Source organism: Apis mellifera, linkage group LG14 (genome assembly GCF_003254395.2).
Source record: "Apis mellifera strain DH4 linkage group LG14, Amel_HAv3.1, whole genome shotgun sequence".
NCBI classification, from domain to species: Eukaryota; Metazoa; Arthropoda; class Insecta; order Hymenoptera; family Apidae; genus Apis; species Apis mellifera.
The window spans coordinates 4,914,622-4,938,500 of record NC_037651.1 but is presented as its reverse complement, the minus strand read 5'-3'; the positions used below and the strand labels follow the sequence as shown (position 1 = coordinate 4,938,500).

The following is a 23,879-nucleotide window of genomic DNA, read 5'->3' as shown; positions in this document are numbered from 1 at the left end:
GACTATCTATCAATAGACAACCTTAATAATAATAACTTTCTTCTTTGTTTAATCTCAATAAGTTAGTATATAAATTCTGGTGAAAAATTGACTACTGTATAAAAAACTTATGATCTATTTAATCGTGTTAAAAATTCTTAGACATGATAATGATGTAACAATATCATATGTTCTGTACAGTATAACTCTCTTAATCACTTTAGTTTATGAGATAAAGTTTGTGATATAATTAACGAATCACTATTCCATTTTTAAAATTCTTCCAATTCCTTGTTCTTCATTTGAAGAAATTCCTTTCATGAGTATAATTTATTTCATTTCCAATAATCCCTTCTTCCCCTCTTTCATATTTTCATATTTTGAATATCAAATCGTTGGTAGAAATTTATGTTCATTTTAACACCACGAAGACCTTATATTGTAATATATATATAAAAAAAATATAAACAGATTATAAATTATTCTAAAGATATCAAAAAAAAAAAATAAAATTAAAATACAATAATAATTGCAAGTAAGTAAAAATTCTAACAATAATATTTCTTCATTCTTTAAAGCAATATCGATGAATAAAAAAATATATCAAACAGATGATTAGAAAAGGAATAATTCGAAAAAATTTCAAAATAATTTAAATGAAAAAAAAGGAAAAAACAAATTTCTATTCCTCTTGGTCCCCATAGCATTAAAGATAAAATCTTTCGATACGTTCGATCGCTACAAATATATTAATGTTTATGATTTTTATAAATTAATCGATTCGCAGTCTCGATTGCTTTCAATTAATGGCAGATGTGTGTTACAGTCTTTTTAAAAAACATTTCCTCTTCCTCGGATATACTTCTCTCGCCACGTGATAAGTAAGAAACAAATAATCCTATAAATAATCCTATAGAGACTAGAAAATTCGTATTAACAATTTAAAAACGACGAAAATTTATTCCACCAATTCGAAGGATTTTTCACCATTTATTCTATACACAAGATACACGCTACATCTAGATTTCTAAACACACCGCATAAACGATATCATCATCAACGATTTTTCATACAAATACAAAAATTCAACGATACTTAAATCAATTAAGCTCTATAATTCCTCATCGTTTCTCATCGCCTTTCTCTCATCGGGACGGTTCGTTTTAAAAAAGAAAGTCACCATATTTGTCTCGCACGATTCTGGCAGTCAATTAGCTGATCGATCTTGATCGAGATTAGATTCAAGTTTGTTCCATTCGTTCCTTCTTTGATTCATTTTTTTAATTTCATTTCGAGTTTTCGTCGTATATAGTCGACGAAAATAATGGGAAGGAAAATTGGATAAAAAAAGACATATACATATATATATATATGTGTGCGTGTACGCGCGATGAAACGAATTAAAACGGAAAACGGTGTCACTCAGTCGTTATTTCATCGATCGGAACGTCATTCACTTTTTCTCCTTTACACGGATCGGGGCGGAATTACATCCGTGAAAGTTTGACGAGTTATTAAAAAAAACCGAAATTCGATAAACTTGTCGATCGAGCTCCCCCTCGAGCTCCCTTCGAGACTGGTCGCTTTTCTCCTCTTTTCCTTTTTCCTCTCCTCCTTCGATCAAGTTTGAACGATGAAAGCATCTCTCGGTTGCCGAGGTATCTCATTAAAAAGCGAGTCGATTTGTTTAATCACCGGCTATGTCGTGGTCCTCCTCGGTTTCCGCTTCCTCCTCCTCTTCCTCCTCCTCCTCCTCCTCGCTTTCTACGCTTTGCACCAGCCTCGCGTATCTGAAATAACATATATATTTTATATATATATCGTTTTCATACACTTGGTCTTTTTTTTTTTTGTTCAATTTTATTTGTCGAACTGATTCACTTTTTAACTTTTTGCTTTCGTTTCCGTGAAACTTTTGGTAAAATATTAATCCTCGCTTGGGATTATTTTCCGGCTCGTTTCGTTTCCAAGGCAATTTTAAAAGCGCGATCGATAAAAAAGAATCATTTAGGCAATTTAAACAGATTAAAATCATCATCAAGTTGATCGTGTTAAAATGGATTAACACGCGTCGCGTGAAAGCAACGATTAATCGATTAAAAAAAAGTACTTCATAATATTCATATCACATCTCTCGAAATCCAATCAATTTTCCCCTGACTCGATTTCGAATACTTTACCATCTTTTTTTAAACCACAAACATTTAAAATTACGTGATACAATCTAAGATCATTCGATCGATAATTTTGATCGAACGTTGCATGATTTTTTTCATACATTTTTTTTATGGAATTACCTCGATCTAAGAATGGATGAAAGAACGTGTACAGAAAACGATTGATGTGCAATTAAATTGATGTGTAGTTAAATTCTCGATAAAAAAAGAAAAAGAAAAACAAGGATAAAAATTCGTCGAAGAGGGAGGGTATGAAAACGAATGTACCTGACGGTATATCAGACGGGGGTAGTTTTTCTCAATGTGTCGAAGGTCCATTCACCACCTCTGATCGGTGGTGGGGGTGGCAAAGGCTCGTCAAGATCGAAAGTCACGAACTCGTGTTGCACGCTAGGACTGTACTCCTCCTCCTCTTCTTGAAGGACATCGGCTGTCGTGCTGACCTGTGAAATTAATTTTTTCTTAATCTAGTTTAATCCCTGTAAACGTATTAGCGAGAATGCGAAGTTGGAATGGAAAGTTCGATTGGGAAATTTAATATTTAATTGTAATCACGGTTATTTCTTCTTTTTTCCCCTCCTTTCTTCTTCTTCTCTCCTTCTTTTTCTTATAAATTGAAAGCACTGTTTCGTTGTATTTTTGCGAAAAATTGTTACAAATTTCTATCCTTTTCTGATATTGTGGAAGAAAATATGTTTTTCGTGATATTTGTTGAAAAATTTGTTGAAGTTTTTTAAGAGATAATAAGAAGATTGTGGGTTTGAGATTGGTTGATTATTTTAAAAAATATAAATATATATATATATTTTGTGATATAACTATTAAAAGAATATAAAATAAATTCGTACGAAATTTTATTAATCAATCCACGAATGTTTAAAATATAATATTTTATATGGATTATTTTTGATCCAATTTTTTTTTCTTTAAGATAAAAAAGAGACAAAATGCTTTGCAGCCCAGACATCGATGTAACCTATTAATTTTAAAATATATTTAAAATTAATTCTCAATCCATTTTTTCATTTCACCAAAAATCAAAATCAATTCATATTGATTCACTGCATTTGATATCATTTCAACGTGATTAAAATTTATCTTGAAGAACATTATCCTCTTTCATTAATAGAAAAAGAAATTTGGATGGAAAATATCCGATCTATATTATTCGAGGAAAAAAGGATTGTTTTACCGTCTGCGTGGTAAGATCCCTGGGAAATTGTCTCGAATAATCGTGGTAATCCAAATTGGGCGGGGGTGGTAAAAACTCGTCGAAATCCACGTGGTCCACGGAATCCCTTCCGAAGAAGTATCTTTTCTGATGCCTCTCGCAGAGGAAACCACTGTGGCCCAAGATCGCGTGATGATTCGCGTGATGCACGTGGTGATTGTCTAAATGATACACTCCCTGAAAACAAATTTGATAAAAAGGGAAACGAATTCTTTGCGCGAACGGAATATTTATAATTTAATGAAACCGGGTCGAGGAAGAGAGATTAGAAAAAAATGAAGGAGAAAAATTATATCATATATACATATATATAAATTCTGCGCATAAAATTATTCGTTTAATAGCAAGAGACGTTAAGGTTGATCGCTTATAGCACGGTATTAAGGTCAAACGCGTAAAAAGATACGTTAAACCCCGATCTGCATAATTGTCTCACAGTTTTATTATTCGAAAAGAAAAGAAAATTCGAACCGCTTCCTTATTATTCCAAATGTGTTCTCTTATTCCTCTCGTATTTTCCAATTTAACAATTTGATCGAAGAAAAAAATCTGATTTATCGACAACAGGAATTTAAAAACGATAATAGATTTAAATATAAATAAATGGAAAAGAAAGAAAGAAAAAAGAATCTTTGAAATCTCCGTCCAAGAAATAGATATTTGAGATTTCTGACTTTGAATGCAAATCAGATAATGAATCGAGGAGAAGCGGGATCATTTAAAATTCACGAGAAAGAAAGGAATAAAACGATACGTCTACGGGTACGATAGTGTGCACAGTACGTACGTCGAGTCTGTAAAGGGACAAGGTTGATGGTCTGGTATATGGCTGACCTATTCCACTTGCACCGGTATACCGGTATGGAAGGGATTGCGCTTCTACCGACACGAGAGGATGAATCAAGCTCGACGTTAACAGAGGCTACATGGGACATAGTAGGTTACGAATTGTTCTTTTCCTCTTTCTCTCTGTCTTCTTTTTTTTTTGACGCCTCGTCCGCGTTTACCTTGCCGCCCCTCATTTATTTTATTATCTTTCTCACAATCAAATTTTTCTTCTTCTTCTTCTTCTTCTTCTTGGAAATAAAGGTAAAATGTTTCAATTGTTCCAAACTACGGTGGAATTCTTTATATTTGTTAAGAAAAATAAAAAGAACATTCGATTAAAGTTTCTTGTTTCTTGTTTATACGCAACAATAAGTGAGAAACAGATCTTTCATTTGATTAAAATGAATGTGAATCTTGAATTTCTTCCTTTCTTGTGAATTATATTTTAATATTTGGATCTTGAATACACAAAATGTGGAAAACTTTTAAATCATCGACGATTTTTTTCACCAAATCTTCTCCAACGTCACAATTAATATTTCTTTATCTCTATATAATACTTGTCTAAAAAAAAAAAAAGAAAAAGAAAACTTTATCATAATATTTATAAAAACATTTCTTATCTCTTTTTCCAAACTTGTAATGTAATATAACATATAAAATTCACTAAATACTTAATAATATCAATAACCATCCAGCCAAATTTTATTCAATTTCTTCATTCGATTTTTTATCCTCAATAATTCCTCAAACCTGTATTCACGTTTTGAAAAGACGTTAAATTTCCTTCCTTCCCTCGTTTCTATTGTTTTTCTCCCCATTTGTTTCCATTCTTCAATTCGATTTAACGTCCACGTATTCATAGCTCCTCTTCCCTCCCCCGCGTGGAAAAATTTGAAAGGCAGAAGTTTGAAAAGGGGGGAGAGAGAGAGGAGAGAGAGGAGAGAGTGGTACCGATTCACAAGAGTGTCACTTGTTGTGTCGAAGCGCGACGGCATTGCATTGAGATGAGATCTATCTGTGAGCACTTGGAGGGCAAGCAGAGACCAACACACTTGCTCCCTCTGCCTCGTTTCCTTTTTTCGTGTCTATTTTCCTGTTAAATGTAATTCAACCTCGATAGCCGAACGAGTCGGTAATTCGATTAGTGTTTCAGGAAAGAAAGGAGAGGAAGGATTGTTTGAAAGAAAGATGTCGAGGATAATCGCGAGAAATCGCAGGCAGAGATCGTGAAGAAAGGTTAAGTAATCGTTGATATGTATATATATATATATTCTGGATCTATATCACATTCTGAGATTTATAATCGCGACAACGCATCCCCTATTATGAGTACCAACGTCTCATAATATTGTTCCAAAGCGATACAATGTTCGTTAAATTTAAATTAAACTCATCCCGAAGTAATTCGAGCGTGCCCCCTCCCTCCTCCGCGTTAAAATTTTACACGAGCAGCCGTTAAATTGTGTGCAGATGGGGGTTTATCCTGTACATTTCGCGCTCTATTGTTACCCGCGTTATAGTTATTAAACGAGTAATTTAACTTGGGGAACGAATGTTTCGCACCATCTGAAAGCTGATTTGTGAATTAAATGGTTGTTAATTGTTTTGAGAAAAAGTAACTAGTGACATCTAGTCAGGGGGGGGGGAAATGATGTTACGTTTCGTGACCGCGAGAGTGTCGACCGTGTTGTGCGTGTATATCCATCGGAAGTTTTGTTTTATCCAAGTGGGAGTTTGTAGCTGAATTTTTTAAACGAATAATTTATCTTCCTTAAAAAGTTTTCAACAAGAATCTCTAGAGTGTACGCGCGAATCGAGGGTAGCGTGCACAGATTGGGAGTAATCAAAAAATAAGAAGCGCGAATTTTATAGGTTAGGTTTTTCGTAGTCACTGAAAATAGACTTCTGAGCGTGATTCTTCGATCTAATTAATCGATTAACATTATTTCTCGAAAACAAAAGTTTAAAAGTTCTAATTCAAAGTAAAACGAATACAGTTTTTACCAAAATCGCGCCGATATTCTGATATTCTGCCAAAGCGACTAATACTTCCGATCTGTGTTCAAAAACTTTTTAAGCGGATGTTAATTCGATCCAAACTCCCAAACGTGGTCGTATAAAAGAAGCTAATACTACCAACCCCGTAATTTTTTCGCCTCGAGTCTCTTCGTACCAATTCCTTCTGGTGCCAAGAGATATACAAGAAAATGGCGTAAGTGCCAGCGACCTCGGTCGTGATGAAGCCACTCACGTACAGCAAAAATGAGAATCCGTACCTGTAGGTGAAGGGTGGCCCCTGAAATCGCAAGATTGCGACCAAGATATTCATTCACACGGGCCGTGTAACAGATGAGAAGTAATTTTTAGGATACCGAAAGAAATATGAAACCGAGAATTTCATCAGCCTATGTAATATTCACATAGAGTTAGACGACACGCGAATTAAAATTCATCTACTGGAAAATGATCATGGTACGTAGGAAAAATTTAAAAACGTGTCTTCTTCTTCTTATTTTCTTTTTTTTTCCCAAAATTCTAGAAATATTGAAATTTTAACTGGATTTCGAGATCAAATAAATATCTGGGAAAATGTTTATTTGAAAAGATAAATAATAAAACGTTTCTTTTTTTGTATCGATGTTAATTGAAAATAACTGACCTGAAACGACGATCTTGGTCTAAGCTTACTACCAACCTCGGCTTTGAATACAGATATGTACATCACCATTCCCACCAGCATTAACAAACCTGAAAGAGAAACTGATTTAATAACTTGAAACGTTATCTCTTGCGCCACCAATTCTCTTGTGACAATTTCACAAAGTATGGATCTCTCATCGTAACGCGATTATTTTGATGATGACTTTGATCTTTGATTTCTTCGCGCAAGTTCAAAGAGTGGATGGACATGAAATACTTAATTCTATTCAGTTGAGAAGAAATGGTAAATAAAATGACGATATTTCACGCGTTTTCAAATTTGAAAAATCCCCCTTTTTTTCTCTTAAGGAACAATTTTTATTTATAACGTTAACGGGATAACATATATACGTCACGGATTCTCTCTTCTCTATTCATAACCCACCCCTCTTTTTTTTTTTTTTTTTTTTTTTTTACAAAGGCAGAGCGAGCAAAGTATCCTGGTGCAATATAAGCTCGGTGTACTTTATTACTCACCGGAAACTATGAAGACCACGCCAGCGACAAAGACGCAAAGTCTGTGTCTCGGGTGAGTAACGTGAGCTGTGAAGTAACAAACTTCGGCTACCACCAGCAGCGATGTTGCAGCGAAGAAGAACATTGCCGACTTGGTAACTGCATCTACGTAAAAAATATGAGTATGAAAGGTTGGACGAATGGGAAAAGTTCCGAAATTTTTCTTTTTCCTTCTTTTTTTTTTTTTCGGAATTACGTCATTATCTATGTGAAAATGTGAAAATACCGATGAGAGAGATTTGAGATGAGAATATTTTTCTACATTTCTTTTTTTTTTTTTTCAGTTCAGGGAACGAAGAATTTTCGAACGAAATTAAAGCTTATTCAAATAGATTCAGATTTTTGTTCCAAGAAAAAATAATATTTCTGATAGGAATCTTTGTGTAATTTTTATTATATTTTCAATGAATTAAGGAAAAAGTATTCAGATTGAATTTATTTTTAATTTAATACTTATTCAAAACTCATTCAAACTTATTCAAAAAATATAGAAAATCCTGCCATTTTTTGTATTTCGGTATCTTAACCGGTTATCGAGATATAAGGGTTTGAAAGTGTTCATAGTACTTAATAAGACACTGCAAAGATTATGTTGACCTATATTTATTCCTGGAAATGTATACTCTGTCCAAGAATTAGATCTGATAGGTGAATGAGACGAGGCGCGAGTGACAATAAATGACAAGGATGGAGACGATTTCTTTTAAATTTCTTTACACGATGATATCTCGGCAACTAAAAGTCGTATCAAAATGAACAAAAAAGTGTTTTAAAGAGCAAAATTCCACCTTTTTAATGGTCTTTCGTTCGTTCACTAAAATTCATCGTCTTCGAAGCTATAGCGGCCAAAACTTTTCCTAATTTTAACAGACATAAACGATTAAAAATTATCTTTTCTTTACACGACGATATCTCGGGAACCGGAAGTCGTATCGGGATAAATGAAAACGCGTTTTAAAGGGCAAGATACCACCCTTCCAACGATCCTTCATTCATCGATTGAGAACAATTATTCCCAAAGTTATAGCGATTTAAATTTTCCCTAATAATTTTTAATACAGTTTTCTAATCTAGATTTTTTTCTAGATTTCTAGAAAAAATATATATATTTTCATGACGATCTTTTCAATGATTTTAAACGTCCCTTGATTCAAGCACGGTAAAAAGAATTTTTGTCCAATTTCACGGTTATTAAACGATCCTTCACTCCGTGAACGAACGTTGTAAAAGAAAAAGGAAGGGGACGGAAAAATGGGAGGGAAAAAATCTGGATGGACAAATTGTCAGATCCAGTTTATCACGGATGGCACGTTCCCTTCTCTCCCCTCCCTCCTCCCCCTTCCCATGTGTGAAAGCGTTTCCCCGCCGAATATTTTACGAAGCCCCGTCACGCTCCAATTCAGTGTCAGACAGAGGACACCTAATCAACCCTCCCTTCCTACCCCCTCCCCCCTTTCAAAGGCACACGTCCCACCAATATCATTTGTCTCATGACGTTCTCGTTCTACTCACATGGTATAGCCATCGTCGAGTCGCTCGGATCAGGGCTGTACTCCTCGTTTGGAAAATAGTCGATCCTCGAGCACTCGTATTCCATACGGGAGCCTGGAAAAGAAAAAGAAAAAAGAAAAGAAAGAAAGAAAGAAAAGGAAAGAGAAGAACAAAAAGAGTGAGAAAGTTGCGCGTTTGTGGGAGGAGTTCGATGGAGGGGGAGGGGGAAATTGTTCGATGGCAAGGTAAATTCGCTTCCCGTTTTTAGTTACGCGTTCAACGTTCCATGTCCGGTGTGCGCACGGCGTGTTCCGGGTTCCAGCTTTATAGCTCTCGTATTTTATGTTTCATTGTCGCGAGAACACAGGTGGTCGTTAGTAATGTTACATCGCGTTGTTGGTTTTTCTTTCTTTTTTTTTACCTTTTTTTTATCATGCACGCCGTTGGAAAACGCGCGAATCAGACTTAGACGTTCTAGAAATCTCAAGGATTCGTATTCTTCTACTTTTATTACGAGCTTTTCGATATTTCGTTGCCGTTGCGAATGTCCATCCACCGATTTTATATTATTGTTGAGTATGAATTAGATAATTCGTAGATAGAAGGGAGCAGAAAATAGAAATTTAAAACTTATTGAATATTATTTACTTTTATATAATTTTGAGAGTGTGCATTCAGATAGATCTATTTATGATGAAGAATAATATCAATTTGATAATATAATTCCAGTTAATCCTCCAGTAAACAATATAATAAAAGATAAAACTGAGATATTTAATTTAGCTTTATGGTAAATAGCTAATTATTTGAATATTTCAATTCCTGTTGGAACAGCAATAATTGCTGAAGTGAAATAAACATCTAATCCAACAGTAAATATATGGTGAGCTCAGAACAATAAATCCTAAGAATTCAAGAATTCCTAATATCTCATAAATTATTCCTAAATTTCCAAAAATTTCTTCTTTTCCCTCTATCATTTATAACAGTATGAGAAATTAATTCAAATCCAGGTAAAATTAAAATATAAACTTCTGGATGAAAATCAAAATAAGTATTGATAAAATTGGATCTCCATCCCTCCTATTGGACTAGAAAATGAAGTATTGAAATTACAAGATGAAATAATAATAATATAGTGATTGCTCCTGCTAATACAGGTAATGATATAATTAATAAAATTGTTGTAATAAATAATTGCAACTGTCTGTGACAGTGATTGCACAATCTCTCGTAAATAGTTAAGCGCGAGATTTGTTCGTGATACGCTCTATATTTTGCTCTAGATTGATACGATACGATATAACAACATGATATTGTTATTATTTCCCAGCGTTTGTTATCACGTGTTATTTTAAATCGTTTCCATTCTTGCTATTGGCTGGCCGGTTTTATTTTATTTCATTTATATCTGTTTTTACGGAGAACAATAACGGGTAATATCTTTATCCCGTGTATGAAATGATTTACGCGGGAAACGTGATCTTTTTGAATAGACGTTCATTAAAACTTTCACTGGATGAGATATTATTTCCACCGTAATTAAACTAACTAAATCCAATTGGATGAATACCGTAATTCGACGATGGATCGATGGTGTTCAATCATTTTCTCTCATCCTGTTTTCATTCATATATTATTATTCTCACAGTTGAATCCGTATAAAGATCTCGTTTTTCTCCTTTAGAAAGAAAAGTTAAAAAAAAAAAAAATAATAAAATTCAATTAAATTAAAGATCTTCATTAGTTATTATATAAAAATTCTTTTCTCGAAAATTTATCTGGAATGGAGAAAAATTAATAATTTCAAATTGATAAAAATTAGAGAAAAAGAAAAGAAATTACAATCCTCGGGATGTATATTAAAACATTATACAGATTGTTGAAAAATGAAATGAAAAAAAAAAAAAGAAAACAAGGGAATTATTAATAACAATCGATCAAAAATTAATCGTAATTAATTTCAACCTTACGTGTATCCCAAATGGACGTATCGAATGTTTCATGTCAAATTTTGATTAATATTATTTTCAATAAAGCTGTAAACATCGATCGCCAGCCTTATTAAAAATTCACCCAATTTCGTATGCAACAACCTGATAAAATAAACAAATTTTAATCCTGTCTATTAACATACGTACATTTTACCTACATTTTAATTAAAACGAACGATGCAATTTATTTATGAATATATTTGTTTATTTGTTTACATGCATTGATCATCGTCAAAAGAAGAAGAAGAAGAAGAAGAAGAAGAAAAAAAGAAGAGAAGAGAAATTAGAAAGAGGAAAAGGCACGAGGAACTTAATTATCTCTTGGATCGTCTAACTACGTGAAAATAGAAAGATTCAAAGGGGAGGATTCGCGCAAGAGGAGAAGTTGGACGAATTCAAAGTCAAAGGAGGAAGCGGCGCATGAATGTAATTTATATGCCATGGGCTGGTAAATCATCCCTCCTCTTCTCCTTCCCCACTCCAAGCATATTTTTCGCCCTCCACCGCTTCCACCCCCGAGATTTAATTGAAACGAAGGTGGTAAAGAATGGTGACCCGTGACCTGTGAACGACCGAGTTCGAGCACGATTCGGTGTTATTAGACCACCGTTCGTCATAATCCTTCTCTTTTATACGATATGATTTATAAGAGTGAGATCGATACTACACCTCTTTCTCTACCTTCTCCTACTCTTTGACGAAACGAGATCTTCCATCTTCTTGCAAAACGCGAGACATGTGTTTCCGTTTTTAATATCGCAATATAATTGGAAAGATGTGAAATCGAGGAACGTTTTTCTTTTTATTTTTTGGAAACGAAATATTCGGAATTTTTCAAATCGAATTTCGATGATAATTTTTTATGTGGAAAAATTTGTTCGAAACACAATTTTTTATTATCGTTTCATTCGACTTTCGCGAAAGATTTCCTCGTTAAATGTTTATTTTCAAAATTCGAAAGCTTTTTCGCGTACTCTCTGTTTAAATTTGATTTTTAGATTTGTTGGCGGATTTTAAAACGAACGGATCGATAGGTTTTTAAACTATTTTCCCTTGGGAGATTAAGGGAATCGAATTTGTTGTTGTTAAATTTTTGCGGCCAGTGTGTAATTCCATTAACAATTTTCTAGATTTCGAAGGTTTTAAAAATATCGATTGGATAAAGGTCTTTGAAATATATATATATTTTTTTTTTCACCGTCGGATCAAAATTGTTGAAGAAATTTTGGAAAATTTTTGGTAAATTTTGCGTTGAATGGTGGATTGTTATTACACGTATTTCGTGGGAATTGTCGTCGTAAAAATGGAGGAGGAGGAATGGCGGTAGAATCGTAAAACGTCAAAATCTGTGTCAACATCCATCCCGTGAAATCGAAATAATAAAACATGAAATCAAACGAATTTAATCTGTCAAACGTTTCATTAACTTAAAAAGATATTGATTAAAACTTTGGGAAATAGCATCGGTTCAAGTTTGAGCGAAACGTATAATAGATTGAATAGATGAAAATTTAATGGGACGGAAAATAAAACTTGTTAATAATCGATCACCAAACATTTTCGAAATTTCGTTAAAAACGGAAGATTGAAATTTTGTTTCCAACAGAGATATATTAAAAAGATTCTTTCGAAACTTGGTGAAATTTACAAAATAGTCGGACGAGAAATTGTCAAGCAAATATTTATTGCCGCTGTGATTAAACTTTAAATCACGTAAAATAAACGTAGAAGAAAAAAAAAAAAGAAACGTTTTTTCTATTTACGCAACTTCTTCACTTTTCAATGAACAGAATCAACACAATTTCTACTCTACTAAAAACAAAATACAAATCAAACACAATTTGCACTTGTACGCGTAAATTACATTTCTCTTCCTAAAAAAAAAAAAACACCTCTTAACTAACCAAAAAGCAAAGATAAAAGGAAAAAGAAAAAAAAAAGAAGGAGCCGCGTTTTAAATAAAAAAAAAAAAAAAATTCTTTAATCGCCTCGCAAACATGATGAATAACCCCTCAACTCGGAAGTGGGAGCAAATTACGGGTTAACCGCCAACTAAATAATTACGTTATGCAAATGATCAAACATTCCATTCGTCGAAGCTGAGCTTGGAAACGGTGGGTGGTGAAAACGCGGCGGCCGTGTTTCCATTTCCTATTTACTTTCGATGCTAGTTATCATTAAACCGAAACTATTACGCGCTTCTCCATCCCCTCCCTTCCCACACGCGTGGAAAAGAGTGGGGGCGAGATAGAGGAGTGGGAGAAGTTACCCACCGATTAGGGATCGCGCTTATCGACCGGAAATTGTAAATTCGATTTCGGTGTTTAGAAACGTTAACGGTTAAATGGCGGAATCAAAGCGTTTCTCAAAATCTTTGGGAACGGGGCGCAAAAGGGCTTTGAGGCCTTTTACGAGTTGCGCGATGGGTTTGTGCGGATGATGGTGTTAGCAGGGGCAGAGGGAGGAGGAGGAGGAGGAGGAGGAGGAGGAGGAGGAGGGGATTGGGGTAGGCGTGGAACAGTCATTTCCGGTTCGTGCCGGAAGTTAGCCGTATTGCCTCCCTTCGACAGTCGAGAATCGATATTCCAGGTACGTTCCCGGCTTGCCCACTGACACAGCCACCAGTGAATACGGTGGAATAATAACTCGCCTGCTGTTAATGTACAAATCCGTGGATCGGGTATATTTTGGCTCTCATTTATGCGTGAACCGGAATCGGCGCGGTTCTTTGCGTGATTTCTTGGTTTCGATTTGCCTCCGGTTATTCCTGTATTCGGTTGTAATTAGCGCGACGAGACTGGAGAATTTTAGAGAGAGAGAAAGAGAGAGAAAGAGAGAGAAAGAGAGAGAGAGAGATAGATAGATAGATAGATAGATAGATAGATAGATAGATAGATAGAGAGATAGAGAGATAGAGAGATAGAGAGAGAGAGAGAGAGAGAGAGAGAGAGAGAGAGAGAGAGAGAGAGAGAGAGAGAGAGAGAGAGAGAGAGAGAGAGAGAGAGAGAGAGAGAGAGAGAGAGAGAGAGAGAGAGAGAGAGAGAGAGAGAGAGAGAGAAGTTTGAATTGCTTCTAATCGAGAGATTTTTCAAATTTTTTATTCATATACTTGGTGTATTTATATTTCATTATTTCATTTTCAATGGAGAAGAGTTTGGGAATAATGATATTTTTGTTATGCTCGTACTGTGCGTATTAATTGCAAAAATAATCAGTGTGTGTGTGTAAATATTTCTTTTAATAGTTCTATGATTTGAGTTTTTTAACGCGTAATTTAATTAAAAAATTAAACAATTTTTAAAAAAAAGGAGCGGAGTGTAATAATTTTACGTTTTAGTAATTTCGCTTTTTCCTTAGACGGGGCATCTTGAGAGATGTACGTATAACTATCCCGTTGAAGCTATCCTTTTTTTCGCGATGGAAAACATATTTCTGAGTAGACTGTTCGTGAACTAGTGGAGCGGAAATAGAACACGTGCTGTTCTCTGATTTATCGAGGTAATTTTGGGAAAATATTCCAAAGGTAATAAGAAGTTTTGATAATGAAGAGTTGTTCGTCAGAGAATTCTATTTTTCCAGCCGAGGGAATTTCTCTTCATATTACGTATAATTATCCCTGGTGGAACAGGGAATTTATCCGAGGAATTCGACTATTTGTAATTAAATTTTGATGCTATTAATCATTAATATGGAGGAAATTGTTGTACGAAAGATAGGACGAATCATTTGTTAAAAAATTAAAGGAACATTTTCGAGAAATAATTCGCAGTGCAATTTACAGTGCATTAAAGTTTTCGTTTCAAAAATTTCTTAAATTTACCCAATGTAATAATTGTTTAAATTATCTCTGTGCAATTGTGACAATAATCATCTCTTTATTACCATATCATACGCGTCTGCCTAAAAAGGATAAAAGGATGAAAGCGTAATTTCAGCCAGGTACAAATTCTAAAAATTCTAAAGAGAATCATTTCGTAATACCAAAAGTAAAACTTACTTTGATGTTCAAATTCATTCCAACGTTTCGTTCATTTTCATTACCTTTCTCTCGATTAATGAAAATTTACATATATATATATCTCACAAAAAATTATCACGAAGAAACCATCGAATCTATCAAATAATCCCAAAAATTCGAATAAATAATTTTTAATCGAAACAACCTAACCTTGGAAAATGAAAAATTCTCCAAATAAATATTCTCTTAAGAAGAAAAAAAAGATGATCGTGTACCGAATCGATGGAAAATGAAAAATTCTCTTAAGAAGAAAAAAAGATGTAAAAAAAGAGTAACGAATCCATGAATAAAACAGATCTGCAAGAGAGAGATTTCTCGAAAATTCGATCCCGAAACTGAGCGTGTCGAATCGCCGATTCGTCGAGCGCATAAAATACGAGCCGCGACTTGCCTTTCCGTGACCCCGTGACAAATATCCCTAGGTATTTAATAGAGTAATCGTGGCACGGGTGGTGTCTTCGTAACGTGTCCAGCGTGGCGGCCGACCCGTTTGTTCCAATTAGCCGCACTGATGTTAAATAATGTCACGCCAGGGAGACCGGTCGCCCTCCTCCCCCTTCCGTTACAACTCCCATCGCAGTTGTAAATTGGATGATCCTATTTCGTTGTAAACTTCATCTCCGACCTCCGTGGTTGGAGGTCTCGCGTGGCTCACTACGCGGATCCTCGTTTCCTTCTTTCAAACGGCCATTGGAAAATCGAGTAGCCAGCTGGAGATAAAAAAAAGGAAAAAAGGAAAAGAAAGGAAGAAAGTTCGTTCGTTTTCATCCCATCGATTCGAGAATTTTCTTAATTAAAATGCTCGACCATGTGTCTCCTCGATTCGTGCGGACGAAAGATTTTCTCTTCTAGGGAATTTTTTTTTTTCCATTCCATTATTGAGACTCGTGATCTACGAGGTTTTATAAAAGATGTTGCAAGTTGTTGGAGGATGTATTTTAAAAATGGGAGTGAGGGGATATTCAACGATTTTAGACGTTGGGTGGAAGGTTATTGGACGTTAATTTGAAGGTTGGAGAAATTGTGGCGAAACAAACTCATCCATCAGGGGATCGTGCCTCTTACAATTAATCATCTTCAATCTTTGCAGCAGGTTGAACGATCTGATTGGTGTCGCCAACTAATCCTATCTATCATAGTTTCGAGTTATTATATAAAGATCTTGATTTTGATTTCAGTGATACGTAGTTGGAAAAAGTTGAAATCTTTTCTTTTATCGAAATAAATTGTTTGTAAAAATAAATAATAATAACGATTTCTGTTTCTCTTGTACGTAAATCGTTAATAATTAATCATCGAGAGTGTAATACTGGATGAGAATTAGAAGCGGGAAAGTATTTTAATATCGGGTACCTGAAAAGTTTGATCGGTTTAACAAGGAGGTTTAATGATAAACGGGCTGGCAACTCATTTAAGTGCATGGAAACAAAAAGACTTGGCTGACTTTCGCAACAAGTTGCAAAATTGTGTACCGAAGCGTAACGAAGATTCTAAGATTAACAGAATTTACTGGGATGAGATGCATCATAAATCCTCTCTACAGGTTTCTGAAGAAAAGCTCGGTTTCCTCACGGTATTAAGCATAGCAAGTAAAAGCATCAAAAGCGCATTAATGTTTCCTTCAATCTCAATGATAATCTTTCGGGGCTGTTTGTACGAGTAATTTTCGAGTATTTATTTATAAAAGAAAAAAAAAAAAGGAAAAATAAACAAAGCAAAATGAACGAAGATCGCAAGAAAAGAAAGTATTTTAGACTAATATTTTTTATCAATTTTAAATCTTAAAAGGAAAACAAAGATTTACGTTCGTTTGTGGACCTTTTAAAAAAATATCCAATCATATAACAAAATATTCTTCTTTCTTTTTACAATGTTCGAAAAATCCCTTAAAATACACGAATAAAAACAGAAATCGTTGCGATGACTCGCAAAAAAAAAAAAAGGGAAAAGCAAACAGCCATCATCTCTTGAAACTTTGAAAGAGCGGATGGGAACAGAATAGGCATATGAAACAAAAAAGTAACCAACCGTATGACAAAATACTCTCTAAAATCCTTAAATAATCCTTCGAAATAGACGATTCAAATCGGGGAAAAAAAAAAAAAAAAAGAAAAAGAAAAAAGAGAAACCAGCAACGCTCAAAACAAAGAAAACCGATCAAAATATTCCTATTTAATCTTCAAATTCGAAACGAAAGGAAATAATCTTTTCTTTAAATCTTTCCAAATCCAAAGGAAAAAAAAAAAAAAAAAAGAAGAAAGAAAGGATAAAACAGACAACAATCATCGTCGATAATTCTTCTCCTCCGTCGATAAATCGGTCACGTTTTACATACAATTTTCCTTTCTTCGTCCTTTCTTGGCCCTCGTCCCCACACCCTCAAAAATTCGAATCCCTCCTCGACCGAGATAAGTTATCCGGCGATTGGCCCAAGCTCTACCATCTTCGACGTAGCTCCATTTCTTTCGCTCCTCTTTTCCCTCCTATTTCTTTTTTTTCCCCCCTTCCTTATCTGCAGGCGTAGCCAGAGGGCATCGTTCGAGGGAATAGTCCGTGGAAACCGCCTCGAGACCGAGCGATGGCGGCGGCAGAAGGAGAAGGCGGTTTCCGGTGCCCTCGGTAACGAGTCATTTCCGACCCACTGTGCTCCTCGTCTCCTTCAAACCTCTGCTCGCTCATTCCTATCGAGAGAGAGAGAGAGAGGAGGAGGAGAGAGGGAGGCTGGACCGGAATCACAGAACGCTTCGCGAATATTACCAGTTAAATGCTTTCTCCAGGAGAGCAGAGGAATTCTCTCAGAGGTCGGATGGATAAAGAACTGGGATGGATAAGAAGTGTTTGCGGGAGTGATTGATCTTTGTTTCGTGTCGATGGGGGATGAAATTGAAAGGAAATTCTCGTTTTGCCACGTTTGTTGAATCGATCGATCATTGCTTGTGTATTCATAACATTTCTCTGTTCGAAAATCGATCGAATTTTCTCAATCAAAATGTAATTTTAATTTACAATCAATCTTGGAGGAGTGAAAGTAAATCAGTATCGGTATTTTTAATTCTTCAAGTGACATTCGGTATCGTTTCTTATTCACGAAGATTATAAATCTTTTCATCCTCTGTTAAGTTTCGTGGCGGAGAGGCGTACACGTACACCAAACCCCCCTTAACAGCATTGCCGGACACGTAGGTCTACGTGCTTGAACCTTTGAATATTAATGCCTAGATGGACTCGTGATACCAGTCGGATATTCCTGTATTACGATTTCGACCCTTACTCCAATATACTAATCCCCCTTGTTGCCCAATTAATTCGATATGATCGATATTCGCTCTGTGAATATGATTTCTTGGTCGAAAAAAACTTCGAGAGATTTTCTGTTTCATCCAATACTTTTTCTTTTTTAAACAAAATTTTCTTGCGTTAATCACAATCTAACCTTATTTAAGTTTTTGTCGAAAGAGCGAGGAATTTCTTTCTTCCTGAATAAAGGAATTTCGCACACTGTGCTTTATTCAACGCTTTTTACTTTCTCTGTATCCTAAAATTTATTTGATAATAATCATTGATAATAACAATTATAATTCCTCAACATCGATTTTAAGAAGCCATCACCGTTTCTTATTCGAATTTCTATTGAAAAATATTCGTAAGGAAATTCCACGTGGAAAATATCAGCCGATTTTTCCAGTTAAATCCATGGTTGTTGTTCTGCAACAATAAGCAGATAAATAAAAAAATATATCCGATAAGATCTTAACAATCTCGTTAAGCGTAGTCAAATATCAGAAGGGTTCAGGGGAATGGAGGTATTCAGGAGGATACCTTTGGCAACTGATTGCAAGCTTTTCAAGATCTCTCCCCTGCCCTCCCTCCCTCCTCTCTGCAGCGAGAGAGCTTTTCCCTCCCTTAGGAAGGAAGACAACGGAACGGCATTTAACTCATAATATCTGCAAAACGTTTTGCCTTTGCCATTTCCACTTTTCCTATCTCGCGACGGAACGAGACAGAAGACTAGGCGTATATATACTTTACGTTCTACCACTGGAACAATGAAACGCTATCCTTCCCTTATCTTACCTGATAAGAAGAATTTATTTTAATCTTATTACCGTTTTACAATTTTCTATCGTTATCTCTCGTTATCTCGTTGTAACCCTTTTCGGTTATTTTCCTCTTTAAATTATTTCGTACGTTTGAATTCCAAAAAAAAAAAATTGGCGTTCTGAATTTTTTTTTTAATTATTAGAAATAATTATAATTATATTTCGTTCGTGGAATATCGCGAGAATTTTTCTTCTTGCGTTTAAAATTGTACATCAATTTTCGATACTGTTAATTCTATTAAAAATAAACGAATAGTCTCGAGCTTAAGGAATATAAGGAATAGTTTGATACGATTTTTTTAATAATATTTTTTTATGATGTTTTTTACATAGCGTTCGATGGAACGTAGATAAATAAATAAAAAAAAATATCTGTATGCGTGGAAACGCGTTAAAAGGAAAACTGTGGAAAAAAATTAAATGGAACGTGTTAAAAATTCGTGTAAAAACAAAAAAAGGAGTCAGATGTATAATTTGATGACAGTGCATCGAAACACGTGTTCCATAGAATTCAAGAATATATATATATATATATATAAAAGTACAGATCAAATATTTCGCCAGTGTATTTAACTTCAAAATTTGCGGCGTTAATTTCAATCGAAATGGAAAAATTGATGGGAAAAGTTTGATTCCTAAATTTTTTGTCGATAAAAAGATATATAATTGAAAATTCGAATGAATATATTTGACGGCGGGCGGATAAGCGCAAGTAGAAAGAGACGATTATACTCAGCCGCAGTAGTTAAACTCTGGCTGAACATAACGTCACTCGAGGGATCTCGTAAGTTCTGTTGGTTAAGTATTCGGAAAAAAAGTTCACGAATATGCAAAGTAGTTGGAATGGAAGACGATACGACTCGAATTGTCGAAATGGAAAAAAAAATACTTTTTGATAGTGGAAAAGTCAGGTGTGATAAAAAAAAAAAAGAACAACAATTTTAGAAATTGTATCACTTTTAGATAAAACAATTTTTGTTTTCGCGCAGAATCGAAATTTGATTGAACGGAAATATATTTATTTTTTAGAAGAGTATAAACGATATAGATACATCTATTGAAAGACAAATTCGTGGTGAAATAATTGGATTGAAAAGAAATATTCTGGCGGAAAGGTTTATTGGTATTTATTGCTGTGGAAATGGCGTCGATCGATCGTAATATTCGAAAGATTATTACCGGAAAATGAAAAATAAGCTAATGGAATGGCCGGCGAGCGAGAATTCATTTGAATTAAATACCTGTCCCGATGGATGAAGGTTGAAAAGTTTATTTTTCTTTTTATCATCTTTACACGCCCAATTCGGAAAATATTATAAATATATATATATATTTTTGAAATTCAATCGTACGTTCACATAAATGATATGATTAAATCGTAGATTCAAATGATGAGCGAGTTAACTAATACCAATTATTTTATTCAACTTAAATTTTCTTTTTATGTTTATTCTCAATAACAACCTTAATCCAATTTAATCCCACAAGTGGTTTCACACTTTTATTTTCCAAACAATATTGGAATTTTATTTTATTAATGTGAGGTTTGAATAATAAATAGTGGAGCGAGGTTAAAACCCATAGGGCATCGAGAATGTTTGTGGACAGGAAGAGAAAAGTTTCGAATACGTGTGGTTCCCAAGAGGGATGGATTCTAGAAGTTGGCTCTCGCGTCAAGGAATTGTGGACATTCGAAGATTAAATACGTATTTCTGTTAATTGATTCAACGCGTTATCGAACCATTTTATTCGAACATTCGTTTAATTAATTACATACAAATTTATTTTGGAAAAATAAGAATAAGATCGTGAGAGGAGAAGAAATATTTGCGTTATAAAGATAATCCTTTAAGAAAAAAAAAAATATCAATGAATTGTCGAAAATATTTCGTTCATTTGCAACAAAATCTTCGTAAACTTTTTAAACCATGGAATAGATTTCGCGGAAGGGAAGATATTATCTCTTCTCGAATAGAAAATCCTTTCACAGAAGTTAACAAGGTTTGTACAAGTACAAGAAACTTTACGTCTTCGTGTTACAAGAATGGTTCAATTTTCTTCTGAAGAAGCAAGCTAATTCTCTTTGTTTGAGGAAAATTAGTTTCCAGTGAAGAAGTTTAAATCGAATTCTAACAAATCTAGTGCATCGCGCAATAATCGTATTTTTATTTCGTTCTATTCTTTTGTATAAAGAAACTTCATTTTGTAAAAAAAGACGCCTAATTTTTTGCGTACGTAAATCCCTCTTCAGGGATCGACGATCAAACTGAAAAAAGAAGAAAAAGAAATTGAATGGAGAGATATTACGTCTCTATGCACCGTCGATAAAACAAATTATTTGCGACAAAAAGAGAAGATTTTGTTCCATCCACGAGTAAACGAGAAGATAGGTCACTGTATCTCGTTTTACTTAATAACCGACTACTGCATTTATGTAACTATGGCTTTTATCCTTTGATACGGTTCAGAGCTTAGGAAAAAGCTCGAACCGGCGCCGAATTAGATTCCCCTAAATGCGATTTCGCAGGCGTACCAACCTGTACCGACCTCAAAGAAGGTCCCAAACAATTTTCCGGTTTCACGATGCTTTGCTACATTTTTTTTTCTTTCTCTCTCTCAATTTCCGTTTATCGTTTCTCGATGACGTTTATCTATTTCTACGTCACTTTTTCGAAACAGAATGCAGAGAAGTATATAAGAGGATCGATTGTTACGAGATCGTAAATTCTTGAAAAGTATTATTTCCTTTCATAGCATCGATCGTTGATTTAAAAAAGGCTTTGAAAAGGCCTTAAGAAGGCAATCGGAAGAGGAAGATACATTCTTGTTATTGCGTCACGAAATGGGAAATGGATGATCAAAGTTATCGCGTGTAATCTATATTTTTATACGATATTTATCTTGTTGCATGGAAATTTTTTGAAGGGTGATTCTTTGAAACGTTTAAAATCTTTTTTTTCTTTTTGAAAAAAAGATATGTGAAGATTTCATTCACACGTCTACTTGACCTATTTCAAGATTCAGGGTGGCTAATGGCGACTATTACTAAAACGAATTTCTTGCAAAATCTATCTATCATTTTTTACATCTGTCGCGACTCTACCAATGTGTTGAAAAAAATGTATTCGAACATATTCATTAAAGAAGAAAAAATTATTTACTTTTGATTTGATCGATTGAATTGATTCACGTAAAGATGAAATTTCTTCAACTATTAAAATTAAAAAACAAATAAATCTTCAACAATCTCACGATCATATTAAAGAAAAGGGAAGAGAAGAAAGGAAGAAAGAAAATTTTTTCACCCCTAGAAAAATCGCAAAATAAAAACGAAGGAGAGAAAATTTAATTGTAATTGCAAGAGATACATAAGAGGTAATAAAGTTACTCACTTATGGCGACACAGACCCTCCACAGACCGCTGTAAGTAACTTTGCTGTCGGGCTCGACAGAGGCGTTCGACGAAGTTTTCGGCAGTTTCTCCTCCGTGAGGAGCCACTCTCCCGTACTGATAGCGACAGTGACGACTACCAGCGATAGCATTGCGGAAAGACCGGAAGCAATACCTAGGCCACCACCACCACCACCGTTATTTGCACCGACTACGATACTACCACCAGACGCACCAGTAACAACACCCCCAGCACTTGAAGAACCGGGTCCGCCGAGGTTGTCGCAGCACCAACAACAACAAGACATCACCACGTGCCTCCCTTTTGTCATGGGGACATCCCAGCACTGGTTAGTCAATTTCTTCTTTTTTTTTTTTTTTTTTTTTGTTTGTTCGTTTATATAATTTTTCCAAGCATCAACGATTCCTTTTTAACGATCCAGACGGAGATTCGATGATGATATCTATTTTCAATTTCTCCCAATTTTATGGGAGTTTCTTTTTTTTTATGTTAAATGCGATGATTTTGATTATCCCTTTGGGAGGAGTAAGTATTGATTAATTTCGAGTACTTTCAGTATCTTGGCTTTTTTCCTTTAGATTTTGAATTTTTAATTAAACGATCTAGATGGAAATTAAATTTTCTTTTTTTTTTACTTTTATTTCGTTACTAAAGTTTTGGAATGTTTTGTCAATGGTTCAAAACTTGGTGTTAAAATCCCTCGAGTTTAAGTACTTGAAAACACACTTTTTACGTACTTGAGGAACAGAATTTCAGTCGTACGTTTTTTACAATTTAAAATATGTACAAGTATATACACAATCACAGTGTGTTCCGTTTTAAAAATTCGACGTGAAAAATTCTTCTCCGGCACTCTATATTTTTTTCAAATATATCCTTAAAAAAAGAAAAAAAGGAAAAGAAAAGTTTTCTCTCTTAAGAAAACTTCTTATTTCACGATCTGTATTAATCATTGATTTAAAGGAACTCGTAAACCGAAAAGTTCATCCTGTCTTGACGGGAGAGACAAATTATTCTTTTCTTTACCCTCTCCTTTATATCTTTATTTCGTAAATTATGAACGAAAGTTGAAGAGGCCGATATTGGAAAACCGGTCGGCAATGAAACTCGTTCTTTATTACCGTTCGTCGATAATGCATCGGTAGTAACGTCGATAGTTTATTTTCTCAACTTTTCTCAATTTTTCTTTTATCTCTTAATTTTTCTCTCACCTTCCCTCGAAAAGATACGCGTTGAATCCGATCTCTATACCTCTCTATACACACGTAAACGAAATATAATTACATTTGGAACAGTAACCTAACCTCTTAATTAAAAATCTCAGAAAAACCAAGTATCGACTCGTCGGTAATTCAGCGTTAATTTGTCCCTCGTAAAATTTATTCGCGAAAAAAAAAAAAAAATAAAAAAAAAATGAAAAAAAGAGTCG

The 23,879-nt window shown here is 34.5% G+C and overlaps 1 protein-coding gene and 2 long non-coding RNA genes across 6 annotated transcripts; 2 read left to right on the top strand and 1 right to left on the bottom strand.

The window, feature by feature from the left end:
* Positions 1-949: 949 nt before the first annotated feature.
* Positions 950-22,760, bottom strand: Stg-1 (stargazin related protein STG-1). Of its 2 annotated transcripts, XM_006560174.3 has the most exons (8): positions 22,430-22,760; positions 8,947-9,039; positions 7,396-7,539; positions 6,878-6,966; positions 6,359-6,514; positions 3,349-3,564; positions 2,424-2,599; positions 950-1,769 (listed from the first exon to the last, which is right to left on the bottom strand). In XM_006560174.3, the coding sequence occupies exons 1-7, from the start codon at positions 22,758-22,760 to the stop codon at positions 2,435-2,437; spliced, it is 1,194 nt and encodes a 397-aa protein (XP_006560237.1). In that variant the 3' UTR covers positions 950-1,769; positions 2,424-2,434.
* LOC107965519 lies at positions 6,878-13,739 on the top strand. 3 transcript variants are annotated; one of them, XR_003306028.1, is made up of 3 exons: positions 6,878-7,162; positions 7,340-7,529; positions 11,167-13,739. It is a non-coding gene; the product is annotated as an uncharacterized LOC107965519 (long non-coding RNA). The 3 variants fall into 3 exon arrangements; XR_003306030.1 differs by having other exon boundaries at positions 11,164-13,739; XR_003306029.1 differs by having other exon boundaries at positions 11,158-12,728.
* Positions 14,037-17,190, top strand: LOC107965520. The gene is made up of 2 exons (XR_001705566.2): positions 14,037-14,417; positions 14,499-17,190. It is a non-coding gene; the product is annotated as an uncharacterized LOC107965520 (long non-coding RNA).
* Positions 22,761-23,879: the final 1,119 nt, after the last annotated feature.

Excerpts from the sequence above, each read along its gene's own strand:
- Stg-1 (XM_006560174.3), bottom strand. The coding sequence starts at position 22,760 with ATGACAAAAGGGAGGCACGTGGTGATGTCTTGTTGTTGTTGGTGCTGC. Across the intron at positions 7,540-8,946 it reads CTCGACGATGGCTATACCAT|ATGCAGTTACCAAGTCGGCA; the intron begins GTGAGTAGAACG and ends TTTTTTACGTAG. Across the intron at positions 2,600-3,348 it reads GGGATCTTACCACGCAGACG|GTCAGCACGACAGCCGATGT; the intron begins GTAAAACAATCC and ends TTAATTTCACAG.